At 40.8% G+C, this 23,230-nt stretch overlaps 1 protein-coding gene across 9 annotated transcripts in view; it reads left to right on the forward strand.

The window, feature by feature from the left end:
* Window positions 1–23,230, forward strand: part of dlg2 (discs, large homolog 2 (Drosophila)) — a 941,559-nt gene that overhangs the window by 395,919 nt on the left and 522,410 nt on the right. For all 9 annotated transcript variants that reach the window (XM_080197062.1, XM_080197064.1, XM_080197065.1 and 6 more), the window contains one exon: window positions 2,843–2,896. In XM_080197062.1, coding sequence (XP_080053188.1) covers window positions 2,843–2,896 — 54 coding nt within the window. The remainder of the gene's footprint in view (window positions 1–2,842; window positions 2,897–23,230) is intronic.

Below are 23,230 nucleotides of genomic sequence, written 5' to 3' on the forward strand. Positions count from 1 at the left end.
TTCTAATATCCACAAGTTAAGACAGCAAGTTGTGTTACAACTGAGTCGATAACATCAATGCAATGTTCTTGACAACGCTTCTCTGGGGTTCAGGATGGGTCCCAGCCTTCCCTAGAATTCCCAAGGTGCAGAAGGAGGCCATTTTGACCCATTAAGTCTGCATGACTCTCTGAAAGAGCATCTTATCCAGGAACCCCTCCACCCCCACCCTACCCTATCACAGCTGATCCACCTAACCTGCACATCTCTGGACTGTGGGAGGAAACTGGAGCATCTGGAGGAAACCCATGCAGACACGGAGAGAACATGCAAGCTCCGCACCATCACACAAGGCTGGAATCGAACCTGGGTCCCTGGTGCTGTGAGGTAGCAATGCTAACCACTGTACCATCCTTCATCATTCTACCCATGATCATCTTGCTTTTATTTGTCAAATATCTAAGAAATAATCATTTGGGTCCCCAATCTAAATTTCTATTTAGCATGGCTAACCTTTTGTTGATGGTCTAACGACTATTATTTCATTCTACTAGGAAATGGTGCCCCTACTCATCCCATGTGTTTTGGAAACTGAAAACAGTCGGTGCTGGTTTAACATAACAGTTTACTCACTCCACTGGAAACACGCCACTTTTAGTACCCTGGAAAACTGGCTAGACACACTACTTTTTTTCTTCTTAGATTGAAACAATTATAATGGCCCTTTATCTTTAGCCAACTTATCAAAATTTTGTTTGTGGTGCCATGCAACCTTTAGCGACTATACTTTCAGACTCGTATGTTGATTCAGATCCTCAAACTGACCCACCAGCTTCTTGTCAAACCTTGATTGCCCATAACTAATTCATGGTAAAGAGACGTACTCTTTGATTCAGTTCCAGTGTTCCATGTTGTGAGGACCCTGCTCACAGCACCAAGTTGTTGTGTTTAAAAGATGAGATTCTTCGAGTGTGGGCATTCCAGTGACAAAATGTTGGGAGATGTGTCCTCTGTTGCCCTTCCAAGGACTTCTCATCCAGTACAAAGATCTGAATCACAATTTACATCTCAAAGTTAACTAAATCAGTTAAAGAATAAACCCAATGTCTTGTGCCACAGTTTATCCATCATGCCTGAAAGGTTCTCATAGCTAACTTTAAACTATTACAATTCAAACTACATTCACCTATTCCCAAAGATGTAAAACACACGTCTAAATATAAGTTTTAATATCAAATGGATTCACCCCCCCCACATTAATGTGTTATTTTTAGCAAAAGTAGATGCTCTCCTATAGTAAATGGATAGAAATTATAAATCTTGAGTTATTTTAAAACAGTGTAATTGCTTTACGCTGACTTTTTCACTAGAAGTAGCCACTGAGAGAAAATATCTCTCTTCTCAGTTTACTAATTTCATTTAGCTGTTTAATATTTCTGACTAAAACATTAAATGATTTCACAACAAAAACTGAAGCCTCCTTTGCATCAATTTGATCAGTTGATAATTGAATCCATGTACTAATAGTATGCTGGAATTGGCAGTAACTGAGCTGCTAATGTGAAGAACCAGTTCTACACTTCAAAAGCATTGGGTTCATTACAAAGCTCCATGTTGACAACAAGCATATGCACAGGTCTAATGTTTAGAATTGTTAAATTATTATTTACACCAACACACTATTCCTATTTTTAACTGCAAGTCCGGGTCGAGAAGTTAAACTCCTTTTCCTCCTCTTTATCTGTCATAGCCACATTCAGGATAAGAATTATTTTTCATTTACAAAATAGATGAGCTGTTATATGTTTTTAATTCAAAAGTTAACACCTACATTGTAGACCCTGTTTGTTTATGGTGTGCAGCTATTTCAATTAAATGGCTGTACTGTCTCTTTATCCAATTACTTTGTGTGTTAGATAACATGTTGTGGCGATGTGAATCCAATCATTTCGTTGTTTAGCCATTTAAACAATGTTTAAGTGCTTTGATTCTTATTTTGTACTGAAGTTTTGAAATTGAAGACCAACAATTTGGTTGGGAGTGGATGGGCAGAGATTTTATACTTAGATAAGATTTGTGATTATTCAATGCTTACTGTCTAATCTAATACTCCAGTTACAATTTGCCCAGTAGTGTATCTTTAACAATGGTATGAAAGGGCAATAAAAAAATGCTGTCTGCTCAAAGCACATTTGATAGGGGAAAAGCAGAGACATACTGAAACATGTGGAAAACATCTTGAGGGCTGCATCTATGAAAACAATTGAAAAATGCAATGTTATTGTAACATAGATGAGTTTTGTATGGAACCAATGGGTTTCTCCATCCCTAATAGTTGTATTTAAATTCATGGTCACCAAATCCTGCAACTTCTTCAGCAGAAATCTGTGATATTTCCATTTACTCGAAAAGGAGTACAACAAGTATTTAACATTTCTACTAAGTGTGAAGTGACACATGATCAAGTCATTGTGGAAATGTCTGAAAGCAACGTAAAATAAATGTGGGAACTGGTGATAACATTTTTCCATTAACCAGCCCTGAATGTAATTGTTCAAAAGATGCAATGTAAGTGGTACATAATTTTGATAAATGTATTAGACATGAAATGATAAGTTTCTAACTTTTAATATTTGGCACCTTTCCTTAAGTTGGTAACTGGATGTATTTTTTTAAAATAACTTTACTTTCATTATTACTGATCATTATTATATCATTTTAATGTTTTAAGTATTAAAGGCAAAACTATAAATTTTGATTTACAACAATATATTAATTTGGGAAATCAATAATTTGGCTGATTTGTGGTCAGGAATTAGCAATTCTTTCAAATAGACTTAACTGTATTTTTGTTTGCACACAGGCCAGCCCTGCCCCCATGATTGTAAATACAGAAGTACTGGAGACAGTCCCCTATGTAAGTATAGCTTTTTAGGCATTGCACAAATGGCATATATCAATTGTATTTAATGAAGCATAAAAATGTATTTTCCACCATTACGTCTTACAATGGCTTATAACATTGCTTTTCTTCATATTTAAAATGAAGATATTGCAAGAGATGATGGAGACAAATTATGTCTATCTTTGCACCTCTTGTTTTTTTTAGCCATAATTTATCAGTATAATATAACATGGAAAATGAGTTACATACAAAAACTGATGTCTAGGATTACTTTATGTTGGGATTGCAAGCCTATACCTATGAGCAATGTTCACTTTGAAAATTGGGAGATCACCCATTTCTCTCTTGGCCATCTCCACAAACTCCAAATTAATTTGAAATTCCAACATCTTTGTTAGCAATGAAAAAGGTATTAGAACAAACACTGTTTGTTGAAACCATTGCATTTTGAACCAACTTTATCTCAGGTTGACTGAGGATATGAAAACTAAAAATGGATGGATATAACAGTGAAAATGAACAAATTCAACATTATACAATCTCTCTGTTCACTTCTTTGGGAAGTTGAACACCATTTTACAATTACTGTATTAATATAATGGCTTTTAACATTGAAAATTATTCCCATAACTAACCAGGGTGAATGAAGTCTGTGAGAAGATCATGGGGTCACAGGGTATTAAACAATTCCCTTTCTTCCCCAAGCCTTTGATTTCAGTCCCATCGCGACTGTTGTAATGATAGCTCCACTTAGTTCTGATGGTATGGTTCCAGATTTGAATTCTCCAAGTATGCTTAGTTCTCACAGGAATACACCACAAAAGGCCATAGCTGGGATTTTCCATGCCCATTCGTGGTGGCAGGCAGAAACAGAAAATATTACAAGAAGGCTAATAATTGATTTTACGTTGTTGTAAAACTAGGTTGCTATTGTGTGCTCCAGCAGTCAATGGTAGGCAGTGTTTTCTGCCACTGTATGTCAGGAACATCATTTCAATACATTAGCATTTCATTATAAGGAGTTCTCTTTGGGATCATCCCCTCATGCTGGATCATCCAGATATATTGGCGTGCAATTAGAACATGTTTCACAATGGTACACAAGCAATGTGCACCTGCTGACCTGCACAACCTATCTTGCATTGCGCAGTGCTTGCAGGAATCAGTTTCTGACTGCACCAGATACCCAGGAAGTGACCACAACACATACAACTTGAGTAGATTACAGATTCTGGACATCTTCAAGGGGACTACTCTAGATTCAGGCTGCTTCCTTAGTGACAAAAGGCATCCACAAAATTTGTAGCTGATGATGCCCATGCAGCAGCTTCAGACTGTTGCAGAGAGAAGGGGCAACAAGGCTTATGCTGTGGTGGAGCATACCATGGGCGTCCTAAAAGTGTGATTCTGATGCTTTGACAGATCTGGTGGAACACTCAAGCACAGTCCCCAGAGGGTCACATGCAGGTTGTGGCAAGAAGGAGTTGCCAGATGATGAGATGGAGGAATTGCACTTCTCATCCAAAGAGCAGGACCTCGAAAGAGAAGAGGGCGATGAGTTTGAGGATACCAAGGTTGCAGGGGAAGAGGCCGTATCATAAGTAAGATGAGACAGGCCACGTAAGGCCCTCATTGCCATAAAATTCCATCAGGAGAATGGCAAGTAGTAATGAATGCCCTCTTAGAAAAGTGTCCTCCATCATGGGGCAGCATGGACATCAGTTTCTCTTCCTTTCATTATACCAATGCCCCAAAATAAGATTGAATAGATACACATCAGGCTTACATGCCCTGATCCTTTGAGGTATGATGAGCTCTTGGCAGCATGAATTCTTGCTGAGATGAGGTGTTAACTGAAGGCATCAGACATCAAAAGGTCCTGCATTTTCAAGTGTTTCTCCAGCATTTTAGTTACAATGGCACCCTACTAAAGCCAGGAGCTGTTGCACAATCCTCAGAGGGCGCATTCAATGTATGTCTTCAATCTGACAAAATTCCACAGGAGATCCACCTCAAGCAGCAGAACTACACACTTGTCTGACATCAATGGTGAGCCAGATAATTCACACATGCCACAAGGCAGCTGATGAGCAGCTGATGACATTCCGCTGCTGTGAATCCATTTAGAGATGATTCAGACACCTGTGAGGCATTGTTCGAAATCACACTGATATCTAGCACTCTGGGGAACCTGGGTGATTTTTATCCTCACTTTAATAGGACTGCAGTCAATCTGAGCACAAGGACTTTAAACACCACCCTGCAGACATTAAAATGCCCCCTCTTTTACTCAGACATTGTGCCCTCCTGACTAACTCTGGCTCCTGTGCAGTCCAAAATACTCAGCCATCATGAAACCCTCCAAGGGCATGCATCATTCCTAATAAAGAGCACAGTACAACTTTGCTCCTATCCCATTGTTCCTCTCCACATCATCTAAAGCAAGACATGTGCTTCCAGAGCAAGCTCAAAGTTTTACTGACTGCAAGAAATTGCCATTTGGAATTTGCATCAGTGAGTGTTTGGGTGAGGGGACACTATGCTGCATCCTTACTTTGTGATGAGAGCATTGTCTCCGCAATGGACATAACTGCAGGGTGAGATATGCTCAAGTTTGGAAGTTTGAGCTCCAGAATAGAAATAAGGCAGAGCTTTGACACTTTGAAGTAACAAAAGATTCCTGCTCATTGGTGATCTTAGCAGATGTACATTCTCAAAGTCGAAACAGCAGCATACACTAGCTCTGAGTTTGGACTTGTGGCATAAAAACCCTGCCGAGGTTTCTCCATGCCTGGCCACATCTCTCGTCATACATTACACCTTTATCTTTCAAGATGAGATAGGAGAAAATGCCTTGCAAACTGTGGCGCAATGAAAGTGCTTACATAGGTGATAGGCCCATGATATGACATCTGTGCTAAGTTGGGGAAGGGACAATGGTATCACACATGACTGGCAGCAATGCACCTCATCATATGGAGGCATACACGAGGAGATGTGAAATGGTTCTGATTCAATTTGCATTTGTGTGCATTATATACATATTGTGAACACCCATGCCACTTCTTGGGCTCCTAGATCTTTTTAACGTTCCCAAGCCTATTGGTAAGTCTTTGTGTTACTCAAACATCCACAGTCAAGGGGGAGGCAGCCCGCTTACTGCTATGCCCTATTATCTATGATAATCTTGGCAGGTGTCCTCTAGAGGGCCGTGATCTGGAGGCCCTGGCCTTATCCTGTTGTGTGGCTGTCAGCCTGTGGAGCTGGAGGTGATGGGGTCACATGAAGGGAGATTGCGATCAGCTGGAAAGTGCCGGGATCACCTGGGTGGATAGCCCCCTGGTGTCCACCTTTCTTTGGGTGCCTGAGGGCCCCAGGCTGATTGAAAAAATTGAAACAAAATATGAATTTCTCAGTATTGACACTAAACTATATTATAGACACAGATTCTTCAGTTATTTAAATGCTACCAGTTATGGGAAGGGAGATGTATTCTGCCAGTATGGCAATGATTTAGATATTGAAGGAGCAAGATTAAGGCACATGCAACCAGATTACAAATCTGATAATTAGTTTGCTTCAACCCTTATTAATGGCATGCTTCAGTTAACACCAAGTTAAAGCTATTTTCCTCCTTATTGCAGAATTAAGGTCAAGGCCTTGTTCTCGAATTTTCTGTGCTGCATGAATAGAATTCTCTTGAGGCCATGGACAGTTCCAGTTTTGAAAAGGAACTGGGACATATGGTTATTTGACTGTTCCATGATTACAGCATTAAATTTGAAGTACTTTTTTCTATTGATAGTAGCATCAGAGTTCTCCTCATGGAGTATTTGTTAACCTTAGTCATAATTATGTCCCATTGACTCATAAACTCCCACCTCCCTGAAGAACACAGTGACTGCCCATGTTAGGGACATACATTTATAAACACCTTTCCACAAATTGCTGCATTAATAACTGCACCAATCTTATTCTGAAGTGGAAACAAAGAACTGGATTTTTCTCTTTACCCCTTCCACTGCTGTGTAGAATTGGATATAGAAGTATCAGTTCAGGTCCCTGACATCAGAATGTCCATATCCAAAAAAAGAAAGAGTGAAGCACAACTTCAAAATCCCTGGCCTGCCTGCCGATAAGTGCCAATTAAGTAATTATTGAGGCAGTTAAATTGCCAAAGATACTGGGTGGGATTCTCCAGCCGCGCTCGCCCCAAAACCAGAAACTCCCATCCGAAGTCAATGGACCTTTGTACAGGGGCTCTGCTCCCCACCTGTTACGATTCTCATGATGGGCAGAACAGGAGAATTCCTCTCCACTGAGTTTTCACTCCCAGTTGGTTATATGGGAGGGGAACGCAAAGGGGCAACTTGGAAAGCTCCAGGCGAGATACGAGGGCAAATCCGGAGTGCACCATGAAGAGTTGGATGTGACATTTACTGCATGAGAGGTGAGGGAATTGTTATTTGTTAATTTTGAGCATACATTTGAAGGAGAACAACTGAAGTCATCATCATAAAGGGAGTCTGTGATGAGGGTTTGCAGCCACAGAGAATTCTTTACATGGCAGGCTGACATGCAGGACTCGAAGGGAATTTGGGGCCATGGGAATATGCACTCCAATGAGGCTCCTCAAACAGGAAGAAAAGGCAGGAGAGAAAGGCAGTTGACCAGGGTCTGCAGCAAACTGCTGGCTAGCCAGTTGAAGAATGTGGTGGAATTGTGGGGACAAAAAACCTCAAAGAGGACTGTGGACAAGGGCTTACCCTGAAGGAAGGGAGTACGTGGTTCTCAAATTATCTGCAAATGTCCAAGCAGCCATGTCTCTTTCATTCATTTTCTCTTTTCATTCACAGGTTTTAAGTCGGTCCGCCTTGTGTCCAACGAGGGGCATATATGCGATGGGTCGTACTTGGGCTGTTCTTGGTTGTTCGAGGTTGGCCTAGTGCTTCATGTCGTTAGTGTGTGCCTAAACTGGACCAGATACTGGGCAAGATGACAGCTCAGTGACTACCACTGATTGCTGTGCAGACACATGGATTTGGGCCAGTGTGTGTCGGAGTTTGCGCATTCTCCCCGTGCTTGCGTGGGTTTTCTCCGGGTGCTCCGGTTTCCTCCCACACCCCAAAGATGTGCTGTTAGGCTGATTGGCAGTAATAAATTGTCCCTAAATTAATTTCCCTCAATGTGGATGGCCATAAAACATTAGACAAGGGTCATGGGTGGAGGGGGGGACTGGTGGTGTTGGGATGGCGGCGCGGGCTTGTTGGGTCGAAGGGCCTGTTTCCCGGGCTGTTTTTGTTCTTTGTTCTTTGTCTCTCTAGTGAGGTTGGCACATTTATTTGCAAGATGCTTGTAGGGGTATTCAATTGTGTTGGTAGCCATCAGATGTCTGTGACCCTGATGGTCACCGTGGCCTTGAATTCCTATTCATTGGGATCCTTTCAAGGATCAATAGGAGATCTCTATTATTTCCCAGTCAGCAACCCAGCACATCAAGTTTGTCATAGGTGCAATATTCAAAAGAGTGGAGAAGTACATTGAAGTCAGCACTGTGATGAGAACAGCCAGACCAAGCGAAGATGATGATTTTGGGCTATTGTTCATGGAAGGAGTAGCAATCAAATGGGTTGCCTAAAGTCATCATCCTTAGGGGTTTAACCAGTGAGCAGGAGAGGCCCACACCAAATGGTTCGTTCAGCAGGCTTCTCTATTCAGGCTGCTGATGGGTGTGGGGTGCTCCTCTGTAACGGGCCTCCTGGACTAATCTGCCACCCCCCTGCCATAGCCCCCCAACCACCCCCCAAACACTGACCTAAATCCTGAGCCAACACCTCATGCCTCTGTCCCAAAAAACAGCTTCTGATTGGTTAGCAGCCCCCTGAAGCAGGATTTACTATTCCTGAGAGGCCGAAATCTCACCTCCAGTATATTAATGGCTCAGTTTTAGCTAAAGGAAATCTGATGGTTCATAAATTCAGCTCAAGGAGTTAAACAAATGGAAATACTCCTTGATGGTTATAGTGGTCTTTGTGCAGTTATTTCCTTGCTTCATTCCGAATAAACACTTTGGTCTTGGAGTTTTTGTGACCATTTCAAAAAATGTCAGGATAGATATGTTACAATATACATGATTTTTTTCAGCATTATTCTCTTTCCCCTGTCTTATTTGTAGTTTCCAATCAAATAGAGTTGGTCAGGTGACTTGTTTTGATGCCAATGTATATGCCTGCTTGGTAGGTCATGTGAACTGTCCTGGTTGAATCATACTTCTACTGTATTTTCAGTATTTCAGAATTGTAGTGCATTTCCATGACCTACCACACCATGCAACCATGTATCAGCATGCTTTGCCACTATGTTGTCAAAGAGGTTTCTTTGTAGGTAAATATGTACAGCAAATAAAGCCAAAACATACTAAACCATAGATGCCAAATCTTTTTTTAATAAGTCTTCCTTATTAAGTTTTGCATGGACCATCAATTTATGAAGATTTCTTGAACGTGAAATTCAAAAATTTGAATTCTTTGAACAAATGACATTCCATAGCTAATTAAGATTTAACTATTATTTCAGTAAATTGAGCATGACTTGTTAGCAGCTGCTCAAGCTGAGTACTTAAATCCACTGGGGTTCTGCATATTTACAGTCACTACATCCTTTTCACCCTGGGTTCCATTTCTAATTGAAGTAATTACATCTGGCTGTTATCCAGAATTGTAAGTGTATTATTTAGTACTTGCTGTGTATGACTGTTCAAAATTAGATGAGCTGTTAAAATAAATGTACAGCAGTATTGAAACAATCAATCAGCCATTTTCCATTGTAATGAAGGTAGAATTTTCTGAGTTTATACGCATTCCTTACAGTCGAAAGGATTTAAAGCAGCAGCATGCATCTGTTGCAACAGAATTATTTTTACCAAAGCATTTTATCCCAAAATTTGGCAAATAAAATTTGAATGGCCACCTATAAAAGATTATTTTAAATGTATTTAGATTTTTTAAAATGTTAAGATGCTATCATGCATTTATTGTGATAAGTAGGTTACTAATTGCAACAATCTCGGTTGAGACAAGTGACTTATTTGGAAAATACAGAAAGCTGAAATCCCGTTTACTTACTGGTAGAATGAAGCCACAGGTTTCATAGAAACATAAAATAAGAGCAAGAGTAGGCCACTCAGCCTTTTGAATCTGCTCCGCCTTTCAGTGTGATCATGACTGATTTTCTGTCTCAATGTCATACTTAAGCACTCTCCCCATGTCCCTTTATGCTTTAAGAGTCCAAAATCTATCTATTTCCTCTTAAATACATTGAGTGATTTGGCCTCCATAGCCTTCTGTGATAGAGAATTCCACAGGTTCACTACCCTCTGAGTGAAGAAATTTCTACTCATCTGTGTTAAATGGTGTACCCCATATCTTGAGACTGTGACCTCTCATAGACCCTCCAGCCAGAGAAAACAAATCTCTGCGCCCAGTCTGTCCAGCCCTGTCAGAATTTTGTACATTTTAGTGAGATCCCATCTCACTCTTCTAAATTCCAGTGAATGCGGGTCCCATTGACCAGTTTCTCCTGTGACAATCCTGTCATACCACCAATCGCAGTAAGAAGTCTCACAACACCAGGTTAAAGTCCAACAGGTTTATTTGGTAGCAAACGCCACTAGTGTTTGGAGCGCTGCTCCTTCGTCAGACAGTGTGAGTGGAGAGAGCATTAAGCGCAGGTTAAAGAGATGTGCATTATCTCCAGACAGGACAGTTAGTGAGATTTTGCAAGTCTAGACAAGTCGTGGGGGTTATTATCTGTAACCCCCACGACCTCCAGTCACATTGTCTGTACATTTAACTGTTTTACACTGCATCTGCCATGTATTTGTCCACTCACTTAACTTGACTAAAGCTTCTTAACATACTCCCCACTCACATTCCCACCAAGTTTTGTGTCATCAACAAGCTTGGAAATATTACTTTTGGTTCCTTTATTCAAATCATTGATATATATTGTGAATAACTGGGGGCCAAGTATTGATTTGTATGGGAACCTACTAATCACTGCCTACCGGTTCAAAGAAGACCCATTTGTTACTACTCTCTGTTTCCTGTCTGCTAACCAATTTGTAATCCATGTTAATATACCCCTAATCCCATGCACTTTACTTTTGCACACGAACCCCTTACGTTGGGCTTTATCAAAAGTTTTCTGAAAATCATTGGTTCACTCTTAAGTATTCCACTAGTTGTGTTTTCAAAAAAAACTCCAGTGTGTTTGTCAAACATGTTTTCCCTTTCATAAATCCATGTTGCCTTTGTCTAAAACCATAATTTAGAACAAAAGACTACGGAATACAAAAGTTAAATTAGGTAAACACTAAGGATGGGATTCTCCAGCCAAGCTCACCCCAAAATCAGAGAATCCCACCTGAGGTCAATGGACCGTTGCGTGGTTCCACCGCCACCTCTAACAACACACACACACACACACACACACACACACACACACACACACACACACACACACACACTCCTCCCTCCCCCCGGCTATGATTCCTGTGGTGGGTGGGAAGGGAGAATTCCCCCTGAAATTGTACTTTAGGTAACCATCTATCCTCTAAAACCCAGTATCAATATACGTTAAACACAAATTAACAAGCAAATTGAAATTGATTATAAAACTAAATTACATATTAAATGGCAGAAACAACTAAGGCAAATCTTCTGAATTGGCTTGGTAGTCCACTCAGCGTATATGTCAATCTCAGTTACAAAATAATTCAAGAACCTGTCATCGTCATGAATTCTTTCTAACATTTAGCCATGTCCTCAGCCAACAGCAATGCACAACCAACCTATGGGCATGGTATTCACCAAAAATTGCACATGTTTGCAAAACTTCCTTAATTCTGTTTATAATAGTCTGGAAGATGTAGATCCAACAATCGTCGGGTAAAAGCAAGCATGGTAGAAACTATATTTCCCTATTCTCAGCTTCTGGTTCTAGCCTCCATTTTCTTCAGTCTCCCAAGTGTCACCACTGGTTTCATCAACACTTGAGCCCTAAGGGCTCTCTGCATCATTTTATATAATTTCAGCCAGGTTCAATTTCTCCAGAGGTTTTGGTTTCCAATCTCAGTTTCAGTTTTAGCTTTCTTAGAAACTGGAAGGGTCAGTTTTCTCAGTTTCTCATTTTGGTTTCCTCCTCCAATTAGTGTCAGTCTCAAAAAATACAAATTGTGAAACTAAAGATTCTATCACACAATCAAGATGCGATTCCACAGTCATGTTGCTGATGACCCAAGTTTCAATTCATTCTGAAAAGAGATTAACGGGTGAAAACCTATAATGTCTCCATCTTACTTGACCCTGAGCCAAAAATTGTTGAGTTTAGTACTATTTCCAGAACATAAACTTTTTTTTCCTTATTTGCACAGAATTTAGGCTTAGAAGCAGTAGACAAACAGGTTACACTGAATCTTGTCTTCCAACTTTCAGCCAATTGAGGCCAGGATGTAGGTCAGTTTCTCTCAGAGCTATCAGGATCTGTTAGCAATCATTAATCCTAACAGATTCTGAGCCCAGGAGAATAGCACTGACTGGATCTGACCTGCTGAACATTGAGGATAGCAAGAAAAGCTAGGCATCTGTGTATCTGCTAAAACCCCACAGAGGTGGCATGTAGGAGGCAACATCAAGGTTATCAAAGAAGTGGATAAATGTGGTCTGCAGCTTACCCTTCCCAAGACCATGTGATGAAAGAAAGGTGTTGCTCTCTGGTGAACTATTTGTGCCACAAGAACAAATAATCTTTTCTTGTGATATTTTTATGAAGGAGAAAAACAAGAAAAGATGAAAGAAAGTCCTTTTTGACACAAAGTGGGAGAATAATGCTTGACAGCAGTATGCTTGTATGGGCAGCATGAAAAATGCAAGTTCACACATGAAAATTGAGGTCAGTGGAATTATATTTTAGCAATAGATCAGTAGCTTTGGGTGAGTAAGAATGAATAAAAGAAAATTTGTGGAAAATAATGAGCGGAAATTAGATTCACGGTGTTAGGTTAAACAATGTCGAATTGGGCAGGCGTTCCTTCTGTAAAATGCAGCATCAGAACATTGGGTTGGCAAAGCAACATCCTGACAGCCAAGACACAGGAGGCAAGCAGACTGAAATCAGAAGCTCTATTGTGTTCTTAAAATAATGATTTAAATGGTAGCTGATCTAGATTAATGAGCTTTGGAAATACATTTAACATGGTCATGCAGTTTTATATTCTCTGCATGTGCCGATTGAGCAGGTGTAAACCTCAGCAGGTCAGTAAGCACAGCACAGAGGGATTAAATAAATCCAGGTGATTGACTGAGAGAAGGTGTGAACAGCAGCTGTGATTGCAACAAGGGTGAAGGAATGTGATGTTTGAGCAGCTTCTCATAGACCTGCCATTGCATGTGAGGTTACAGAGGGAGGAATTCTTTGGGTGAATCTTATAAGGAAAGTGTTGAATTGTTGCAGCAGAGGCCAATATCCCCATAGGCATTGTTCACTTTGGAGAAGGCTCCCCTAATGAGGAAGACAACAACAGAGGGAGGAAGAGGAGGGCAGGTGGACTGGGCAACTTTGAAGTGCACATCATGTACATGAGGTACCTGGTTCTGTTTACGCAGAAGATGGTAGAAACAACTGTCAATAAGTCCAAGCAAGGAGAAGCCCTTACCCTGCAGGATAAATTTAGAGACGGTGCATAGGCAGTGGTTGAACTACCTTCAGCTATCAGAGCTATCAGAGTCTCTTGCAGTTTCCTTTCAGACTGCCTATCCCATCAGATAGTGACATCTCTGTATGAAATGATGCATGGAGATAGATTCTATCTGTGTTGGAGGACACCTAATGCTTGTCCCTCTGAAGGTGAATTTTAATGTCTTGGACTGTAGGCAGCTGCTGGGGTTCTGTGAGGCATCTTGCATGCTGTAGCAAACCACTGCAACAGAGTGGTAATGGATGCGCTATTTAGAGAGTAGGGGTTTCATCAACTTTGCAGCAGACAACTTCGGTCAGGTCAATAGAACCTGAAGGTTTGGTTCCTAGTGGATTTCCCATTGACTAAGGGGTCATGGACTGCATACATGTGGCTATTAAGATATCCATGTGGGCTGAATAGGGGCATTTATGAACTGTTAAGTGCCATACTCCTTAAATGTTCAAATTATGACCACCACCAAAGGATCCTGCTGATTTGTGCACAATACCTTGGGAGTTGTCACAGCTCTGACATCCTCAGACACTACCAGGTGCCATGGCTGTTCTCTCCAGCACAGCAAATAGATAGATTGTGGATGGTGAGCATGAGGAATGAGACAATCTCCCATGTAGGGCACCTACATTGCTAACGTTGTTAATCACTCAACCTTGCAGAACAGAGAAGGTCATTCAGCCTTTTGTGACACTGCAACAACATCCTCTGGATGATCCCAGGGCTGCTGAAATTACCTGTCACATCCATCCGGGCTTGCTTGGTCTCGTTGGGAGGTCTCCTCTTCCCATGTTACAGCATGCAAATATTCCATTGCTCAATAGATTCTGGAGAAGAGCATGGAGGAATTGTTGTGGTGTAAGAGATCACTCAAGTCTGAGAGTTTTCAATAAGAAAAGATTTATTCAAGTATATGCTGGAGAAAACTATCCTGGTTTCTTTCCCAATGATCTGGCAGGATGTCCCATCCTGATCAAACAGATTGGCACTGTGAACTTGCTATTGACTGGCAGCCCTATTGGTTGGCCATTACTTGGGTGGCTTGCATGTCAGAAACAATGTGGAGCTTGTGGCCCATGTGCTTTATCTTCCACTGATAAGAGCCTACCACTCAGCACAAAATCCTGTTCATAAAATCATTGTGGCACAAAAGGAGACTTTTTGGCTTATCAATACCATGCCACCTCTCTGTAAAACAACCCAGTCAATCTGATTACCCTGCCTTATCCCCTTAGCTTGCAAATTTATTTCTCTCGAATACCTCTCCAATTTCCATTTGAAATAATTTATCATCTTTGCCTTCTCCACACTCAAAGGCAAACCAGTTTTTTTTCCAATGAATGGTAATGACCTGATTTCCAGGTCATTACCGTTCATAGCATAAAATGTACTTCCTCACACTGCTTTGTATCTCTTGCCCAAAATCTTAAATCTGTATTACCCTGTCTTTGTGCCATCAGTTAACGAGAACTTTTTTTTATTGCCTATCTTATCCAAAGTTGTCATAGGCTTGTTCACCTCTATTGTTTCTCCTCTCAACCTCTTTTGCTTCAAGGAGAAGAAATCCATCTTTTCGGGAATAACCTTGTAGCTAAATTCCCTCATCCCTAGAACTATTCTCGTAAATCTCAAGGATCTTAACACCTTCATGTCCTTCTGAAGTGTGATGATCAGAAGTGGATACAATATTTAAGGTCTTATCAGAGTTTTATAAAGGTTTGGTATAATGTCATTGAATTTATGCTGAATATTTATAAAACCCATATGCTTTCCTAATTACTCTCTCAATATATCTGGCAACCTTTAAAGATCTGTGTATATGAACATGCGGGTCCCTTTGTCACCACAGACTATTTAAAACTCTGCTATAAACTATACTTTGCCTATCACTTCTGCCAAAATGTATTACCTCACAATTCTCTGTATTAGATTCCACCTGCCACTCGTTTACCCAACCTACTAGCTTATCTTTGCTAGCAATGGCAAAATTAGCAATTTTACTCTGTATTCCAATCTCTGAAACAACCAATTACCACAAGTCACAGTCTTCTGACCTTAAACCTTATTTTTATCCAAGCTGACATGGACTCCCTTATTCTGTGAGCTTTAGTTTTGGTAACCAACCTTTTGTGTAGTACTGTATCAAACATTTCTTAAGATTCTTCTTAAGTATCTTTTTGGAAGCCAGCTCCAAAAGCATTCAAGCAAAGCTCCTACCAAGATGGACTGGATATTGTGTCCAGATGGCTAAAAAGCATCGCCCGCACCAGGTCCTTTTTTGTTTCAGGTTTCATATGGACAGTGTTCCATTGGAGGACAAAGAAAATACTACAAAGACATTCTGAAGCTCTTCTTGAAGCGCAGCAGCATTGATATTAATGACTGTGAGGAGCTTACTACTAATCAATCAAATGGTGATAATTTGTTCATCAAGCTGTAACATGTTTTGTGTCCAAACACCTTAATGATGAGGCAAGGTGGAGATAGAGAAGGAAAGAAGAAGAAACAAATCTAGCATTCTGAATCCCACTACCATGTGGGATATCCTGCCAAGTGCCAGAAAACCTGCAGATTGAGAATTAGCCTGTTTAGTCACATGAAGGTCCATGGCAGAAACTCACGACCCTAAGTAGACAAAATCCTTGAATCGAGGCATGGCTGACAAGACAACAAGATCCATATAGATATCATTTTCTGAATTCACATCATCAACCTTCGTCCGAATTTCAATTAAGAGTCATCAAACATGATCTGTCTTATGAATCTGTGCTGATTCTCCTTAATTCATCCAGACCTTTCCAAGTGCCTGTTAATCTCTTCTAAAACATTACCCATCACTGATAAATTGACCGGCTTTTAGTTAATAAAAATGCCCTTACACAGTTTCTTGAATAAGGAAGTGACATTTTTCGCTTTCTAATCATGTAGCACCTTGCCAGTATCTAGAGAAAATTGGAAGATAATGGCAAAGAGTCAGCATAAATGTGTCTTTTTCAGGTTGACAAGATGTAATGAGTGGTGTGCCACCAGGATCTGTGCTGGTTTATCTAAATGATTTGAGTTGATGAGAGAGATGGATAGTTTTCAAATGTCCTGTTGATACAAAGAGGAAAGGAAGTAAGCAGTAAATAAGACGTAGTGACACTACGAAAAGCTATAGAATAGGTTAAATAAGTGGGAAAAGATCTGCCAAATAGAGCAAATTATGTGGGTAAATGTGAAATTGTTCATTTTGGCAAGAAGAATAAAAGAGAACCACATGACCTGAATGGTGAATGATTGCAGAGCTCTGAGATGCAGGGGGATCTGGCTGCCTTAATGTATCAATCACAAAAGGCTAGTATGCAGGTACAGCAAGTAATTAGGAAAGCTAAGAGAATGTTATCATTCATTGTGAGAGGAATTGAACACAAAAGTAGGGATGTTATGCTTAAGTTATACAGGATACCAGTGAGACCACATCAGGGTACTGTGTACAGTATTGATCACCTTATTTAATGAAGGACTTAGATGCATTGGAAGTACTTTGGAGGACATTTAGCAAGACTAATACTGGGATGAGTGGGTTATATTTTGTGGAAACGTTGGGCTGCCTAGTCTTGTACCCAATGGAGTATAGAAGAGTAAGAGGCAACTTGATTGAACCATATGGGCACAATCTTACAACCTCATCCTGCCTGACTTTCAATGAGGCAAGGTGGCAAGGTTGGGCATGAAGTGAAAAACTAGGTTTGCGCTGATTTTTCGCCTCCCCGATCGTACTGGCCTCGTTTTGCCTGAAAAATTGGGCTGGCAAGAATCACATCCTAGCACTACTTTTTCCACTAAGTGCCATAAGATTGCATTCTCAAACTTACCTAAACAATGACTCTGAAGCTCTCCCATTTTCTTGCTCATTCGACACTTAGGATTTTTTCATAAAATTCTGCCCAGGGCAGAGGTGGATAGACTCTTGGTAAACAACGGGTGATAAGTTATCAGGGGTAGGTGGAGTGCAGGTTTTAGGTTACTATCAAATCAACCATGATCTTATTAAATGCTCATGCAAACTCGAGAAGCCTATTCCTGCTCCTGATTCATATATAGTATATGTTTGTAAACTCTTCTGCTATCCTAGTTCTCTTTATTCTTAGCACCTGGGATGTAAGCCTTCAGGACTAGGCAACTTATTCATTTGAGACCTTTTCTGTATATCCTTCCTATCAATTTTCACTCATTGAATTTATCTGCCATTTCTGCTTGGACCAATATTTTGTCAGTGTTTTCTGCCTGAATAAACACTGATAAAAAGTGCTAATTAAGTATACTAGCCTTGCTTGTACCTCTAAGCATATATCATCTTCCTTGTCTCTAATGGAACTCACTCCCGCTCTTATTATCCACGTACTATTTACACATTGGTAAATGATTTTTGTTTATCTTTTGTGTTAACTTCCATTCTAATCTCATATTCTCATTTTCCTCTTTATAGTCCCTTTGGACTTATTGCATTTGGTAAAAACTGCAGCAGGCGACGGTGCAGAGGGACCTCGGGGTCCTTGTGCATGAGTCGCAAAAACTCAGCCTGCAGGTGCAGCAGGTGGTCAGGAAGGCGAATGGGATGCTGCCCTTCATAGCGAGGGGGATTGAATATAAAAGTAGGGAGGTCTTGCTGCAGCTGTATAGGGCATTGGTGAGGCCACAGCTGGAGTACTGTGTGCAGTTTTGGTCGCCGCACTTACGCAAGGATATTTTGGCCTTGGAGGGAGTGCAGAGGAGGTTTACTAGGCTGATACCGGAGTTGAGGGGGTTGAGCTATGAGGAGAGGCTGAATAAACTAGGCTTGTACTCGTTAGAGTTTAGAAGAATGAGGGGGGCTCTCATTGAGACGTATAAGATGATGAATGGGATGGATAGGATAGAGGTGGAGAGACTCTTCCCGCTCAGAAAGGACAGTAGGACTAGGGGGCACAGCCTCAAGATAAAGGGAGGGCGGTTTAGAACGGAGTTGAGGAGGAACTTCTTCACTCAAAGGGTGGTGAATCTTTGGAATTCTCTGCCCGTTGAAGTGGTGGAGGCTGCCTCGCTAAATATTTTTTAAGACGCGGGTTGATGGGTTTTGATAAGCGAGAGGGCGGGAATGTGGAACTGAGCCACGACAGATCAGCCATGATCTTATTGAATGGCGGGGCAGGCTCGAAGGGCTAGATGGCCTACTCCTGCTCCTATTTCTTATGTTCTTATGGTATGGTTCTCACTTGAAGAATGAACTGGATGTGCAACATACATCACTTTTTTACTTTATTGAATTCTGTATCTCCCTCATTATCTAATTAGGCTTTGGTTCCCTTGATACTCTTTCTAGTTTCTAGCCTGAGGCACCTCTTCCTTAATAATCACCCATTGTTCTATTACAATTTTTTCTGTTTGCCTTTGGTTCCATTTTACTTGATTTAAATCACCTCTCATCTGATTGACATTAGCCCTCTTTCAATTTAGAAATGTTACTTTAGGTTGTTCCTTGCTCTTCTCCATTGATAATCCAAACCTTATCACAGAATCACAGAGAGTTAAGGCAGAAGGAGGCCATTTGACCCATCATGTCTGCACTAGCTCTCCAAATGTGACTTAGTGCCATTCCCCTGCCTTTTCCCTGTACTCTTGCGCATTGTTTCTATTCAGCTAATCATCTAATTCTCTCTTGAATGCCCTGATTGAACCTGTCTTCACCACATTTCCAGGTAGTGTAATCTAGACCTGAACCACTCGCATCACATTTGTTTCTTTTGCACATCACTTTAAATCTCTGCCCTCTTGTTCTTGATCATTTTGGATAGTTTCTCTCTGTCTACTCTGTCCAGCCCCATTATGATTTTGAACATCTCTATCAAGTATCCTTTTAGCCTTCTTCTCTCCATGGCAAACAGTCCCACCCTCTCCAATCTATCCTCATAACTGAAATCTCTATTTACATGGGTAAGATGGGTATAGAGGGATATGAGCCAAAGTGGTCAATTGGGATTAGCTTAGTGGTTAACCAAAGGGGCAGCATGAACACATTGGGCCAAAGGGCCTGTTTCCATGCTTTAAACCTGTATACTCTATTCTCATCATTGGAACCATTCTTGTAAACCTCTTCTCTCCAATTGGTTCACATCCTTCCTAGAGTGTGGCATGCAGAACTGTACACAGTACAAGTTCAGCACAACCCCCTTGCTCTTGAACTCTATGCCTCTCTTAATAAAGCCTGGAATAGTATGTTTTATTAACTGCTCTCTCCACCTGTCCTGCCATCTTAAATGATTTATGTACATATACACCCACATCCCTTGCTCCTGCACCCTTTAAAAATTTTACCCTTTATTTTATATTATCTCTCCATGTTATTCTTTTCAAAATGCATCACTATAAGACTTGGGAGTAGAATTAGGCCACTTGGCCCATTGACAATGCTCTGCCATTCAATCATGGGTGATATTTTTCCCATCCCCATTCTCCTGCCTTTTCCCCATAATCCTGATCCCCTTATTAGTCAAGAACCTATCTACCTCTGCGTTAATGACCTTGCCCACACAGCCTTCTACAGCAAAGTGTTCCACAGATTCTCCACTCTCTGGCTGAAGAAATTCCTCTTCATGTCTGTTTTAAAGGATCGTCCTTTAGTCTGAGGTTGTGCCCTCTGGTTCGAGTTTTTCCTACCAGTGGAAACATTCTCTCCACGTCCACTCTATCCAGGCCTCGCAGTAACCTGTAAGTTTCACTAAAATCTCTTCCTCACCTAAACTCCGAGTACAGACCCAGAGTCCTCAACCACTCATACATCAAGTCCTTTATTCCAGGGATCATTCTTGTGAACCTCCTCTGGACCCTTTCCAAGACCAGCACATTCTTCCTTAGATATGGGTCTGACAAGACCCTTATATGGCCTCAGAAGTACACCCCTGCTCTTGTATTTTAGCCTTCTTGACATGAATGCTAACATTGCAACTACCTTCCTAACTGCTGACTGAAACTGCACATTAACCTTAAGAGAATCTTGAACAAGGACCCCCAAGGCCCTTTGTACTTCTGATTTCCTAAGCATTTACCCATTTAGAAAATAGTCTATGCTTCCATTTCTCCTTCCAAAATGCGTAATTTCTCACTTTTCCACATTGTATTTTATCTGCCACTTCTTTGCTCACTCCGTCCAAGATCTTCTGGAACCCTTCCCCTGCTTCCTCAAGTACTACCTGTCCCTCTATATGTCTTTGTATAACCTGCAAACTTAGTAACAATGCCTTCAGTTCCTTCTTCCAAATCATTAATGTATATTGTGAAAAGTTGTGGTCCCAACAATGACCTCTGAGGCAAACCACTAGTCACTGGCTGCCATCCTGAAAAAGACCTCTTTATCCCCACTCTTTGCTTTCTGCCAATCAGCCAATCTTCTATCCATGCCAGGATCTTACCTTTAACACCATGGGCACTTAACTTATTTACTGGTCTCCTATGTGGCACCTTGTCAAAGGCCTTCTGGAAATCTAAATAAATCACGTCCACTGACTCCTTTGTCTACCTTCCTTGTGACCTCCTCAAAGAACTCTAACAGATTTATCAAACATGACCTCCCCTTGACGAAGCCCTGCTGACTCAGTCCTATTGTATCGTGTACTTCCAAGTACTCCACAATCTCATCCTTAATAATGGACTCTCAAATCATGCCAATGACTAAAGTCAGGCTAACCATCCTATAATTTCCTGTCTGCTGCCTCCCTTCTTAAACAGCGGTGTTACATTAGCTACTTTCTAGTCCTCTGGTACCCTCCCTGCCTCTAGTGATTCCTGAAAGATCACCACCAATGCCTCCACAATTTCCTCAGCTATCTCTTAGAATTCTGGGGTGTAGTCCATCTGGTCCAGGTGATTTATTCACCTTCAGACCTTTCAGTTTCCCCAGAATCTTCTCCTTAGTGATGGCCACTACACTCACCTATGCCCTCTGATTTTCCTGGAGCTCTGGCATCCCAGTGGTGTTTTCCACTGTGAAGTCTGATGCAAAGTAACTATTCAGTTCCTCTGACTTTTTTTTTGTTTCCTCTCACTTTTTGAAATTGCCCCCTGCACTCCAAGATCTAGTTCATTAATATATATCAGGAAAAGCAAGGGTCCCAATATTGACTCCTGGGACACTCCACTACACACCGTCCTTCAGTCAGAAAAATATCCATTGACCATTACTCTCTGCATCCTACTATCCAACCTACTATTCAGCCAATTTTGTATCCGAATGGCTACCATTCCTTTTATTCCATGAGCTATAACTTTTTTCACAAGTCTGTTGTGTGGCATTATATCAAATACCTTTTTAATTGGACTGCGAACATGTTGGTTGAAGAAATTCTCCTGAACCCCTTTCAGAAATTCCTCCCCCTCCTTTTCCTTTACTCTAACATTATCCCAGTTGATATTTGGGTATTTAAGATCCCCAAGTGTCACTACTCTGTCGTTCTTTCACTCATCTGTGATTTTCTTTCAGATTTGCTACTCTAAATCTCACATTATTTTGAGGTCTATAGAATACCTCCAGTAGCCTGATAGTTTGGTTCTCAACTCTCAAAGAGTTTTAAAAAATGTCAGTTTCAAACTGAAGAGTGCACAGTAGTTTACGGATTATTTGGTTGATTCAATTGATTCTGTTATTTTCACCTCAAGGTCATCTCCACCAAAACTACAGTGTAATCAGAACTGCCATCCCTTTTTCTTTTCTTTATATCCCATCTTCTCAAAATGCTTTCGCTCTGTGAATATTAAGAACTCAGCCTCACTATTTTAAGCTACCTTTCTCTTTTTGCCACTACATCATATTCCCACATGACTACTTGCACTTGTAGCTCACCAACTTCATTTATACATGCATTCTAAACCTATCTTTTTATTACTCATTGTCTCTTAGTCTACTTCTACTATTATCTCTAGGAATCTCATTCTTTTATGCACATTATTTCTCTTTTCTACATCTATACGCTGGTGTCCATCTCTGCCAATTTAGTTTAAAGCTTCCAAACTCCCACTAAGGAACTTCCCAGGAAGAGGTTCCCCATTGACCCCAATCCTGTTAAGATGCAACAGGATCAAATAGATGCCTCTTGCTCCAAAACTGATGCCAATGTACACAGAATCTGAAGCCCTCCTTCCTGCACCATAGTTAAATCATGCATTATCTTCCATTTTCTACTCTTCAAGGTAACTTGAAGGTAACTTCAAGGTACCTTCAAGGTAACTTCTGCTCTAGTTTCTGAAAGTCTGACTGTAAGACTTTAATTCCTCCTATCTCTATGTCATTGATAGTAACATGAACCACAAGCAATGGTAGTTGTCGTGACAGTGTCATTGCGTCAGTAATCCGAAGGCCCAGGCTAATGCTCTCGGGACATGTAATCAAATCCCATCACAGCAACTTATGGACTTGCAATTAATGAAATCTGGAATATGAAGCTAATCTCAGTAATGATGTCCATGACGACTATCAGCTTTTGTTGTAAAAAAAAACCATCTGATTCATTAATATCTTTTTAGGGGAGGAAATCTGCCATCCTTATTCCAATGGCCTATATGTGACTCCAGACCAAAGCAAA

The sequence above is a fragment of the Carcharhinus amblyrhynchos genome, chromosome 10 (assembly GCF_965287045.1).
Source record: "Carcharhinus amblyrhynchos chromosome 10, sCarAmb.v2.hapA, whole genome shotgun sequence".
NCBI classification, from domain to species: domain Eukaryota; kingdom Metazoa; phylum Chordata; class Chondrichthyes; order Carcharhiniformes; family Carcharhinidae; genus Carcharhinus; species Carcharhinus amblyrhynchos.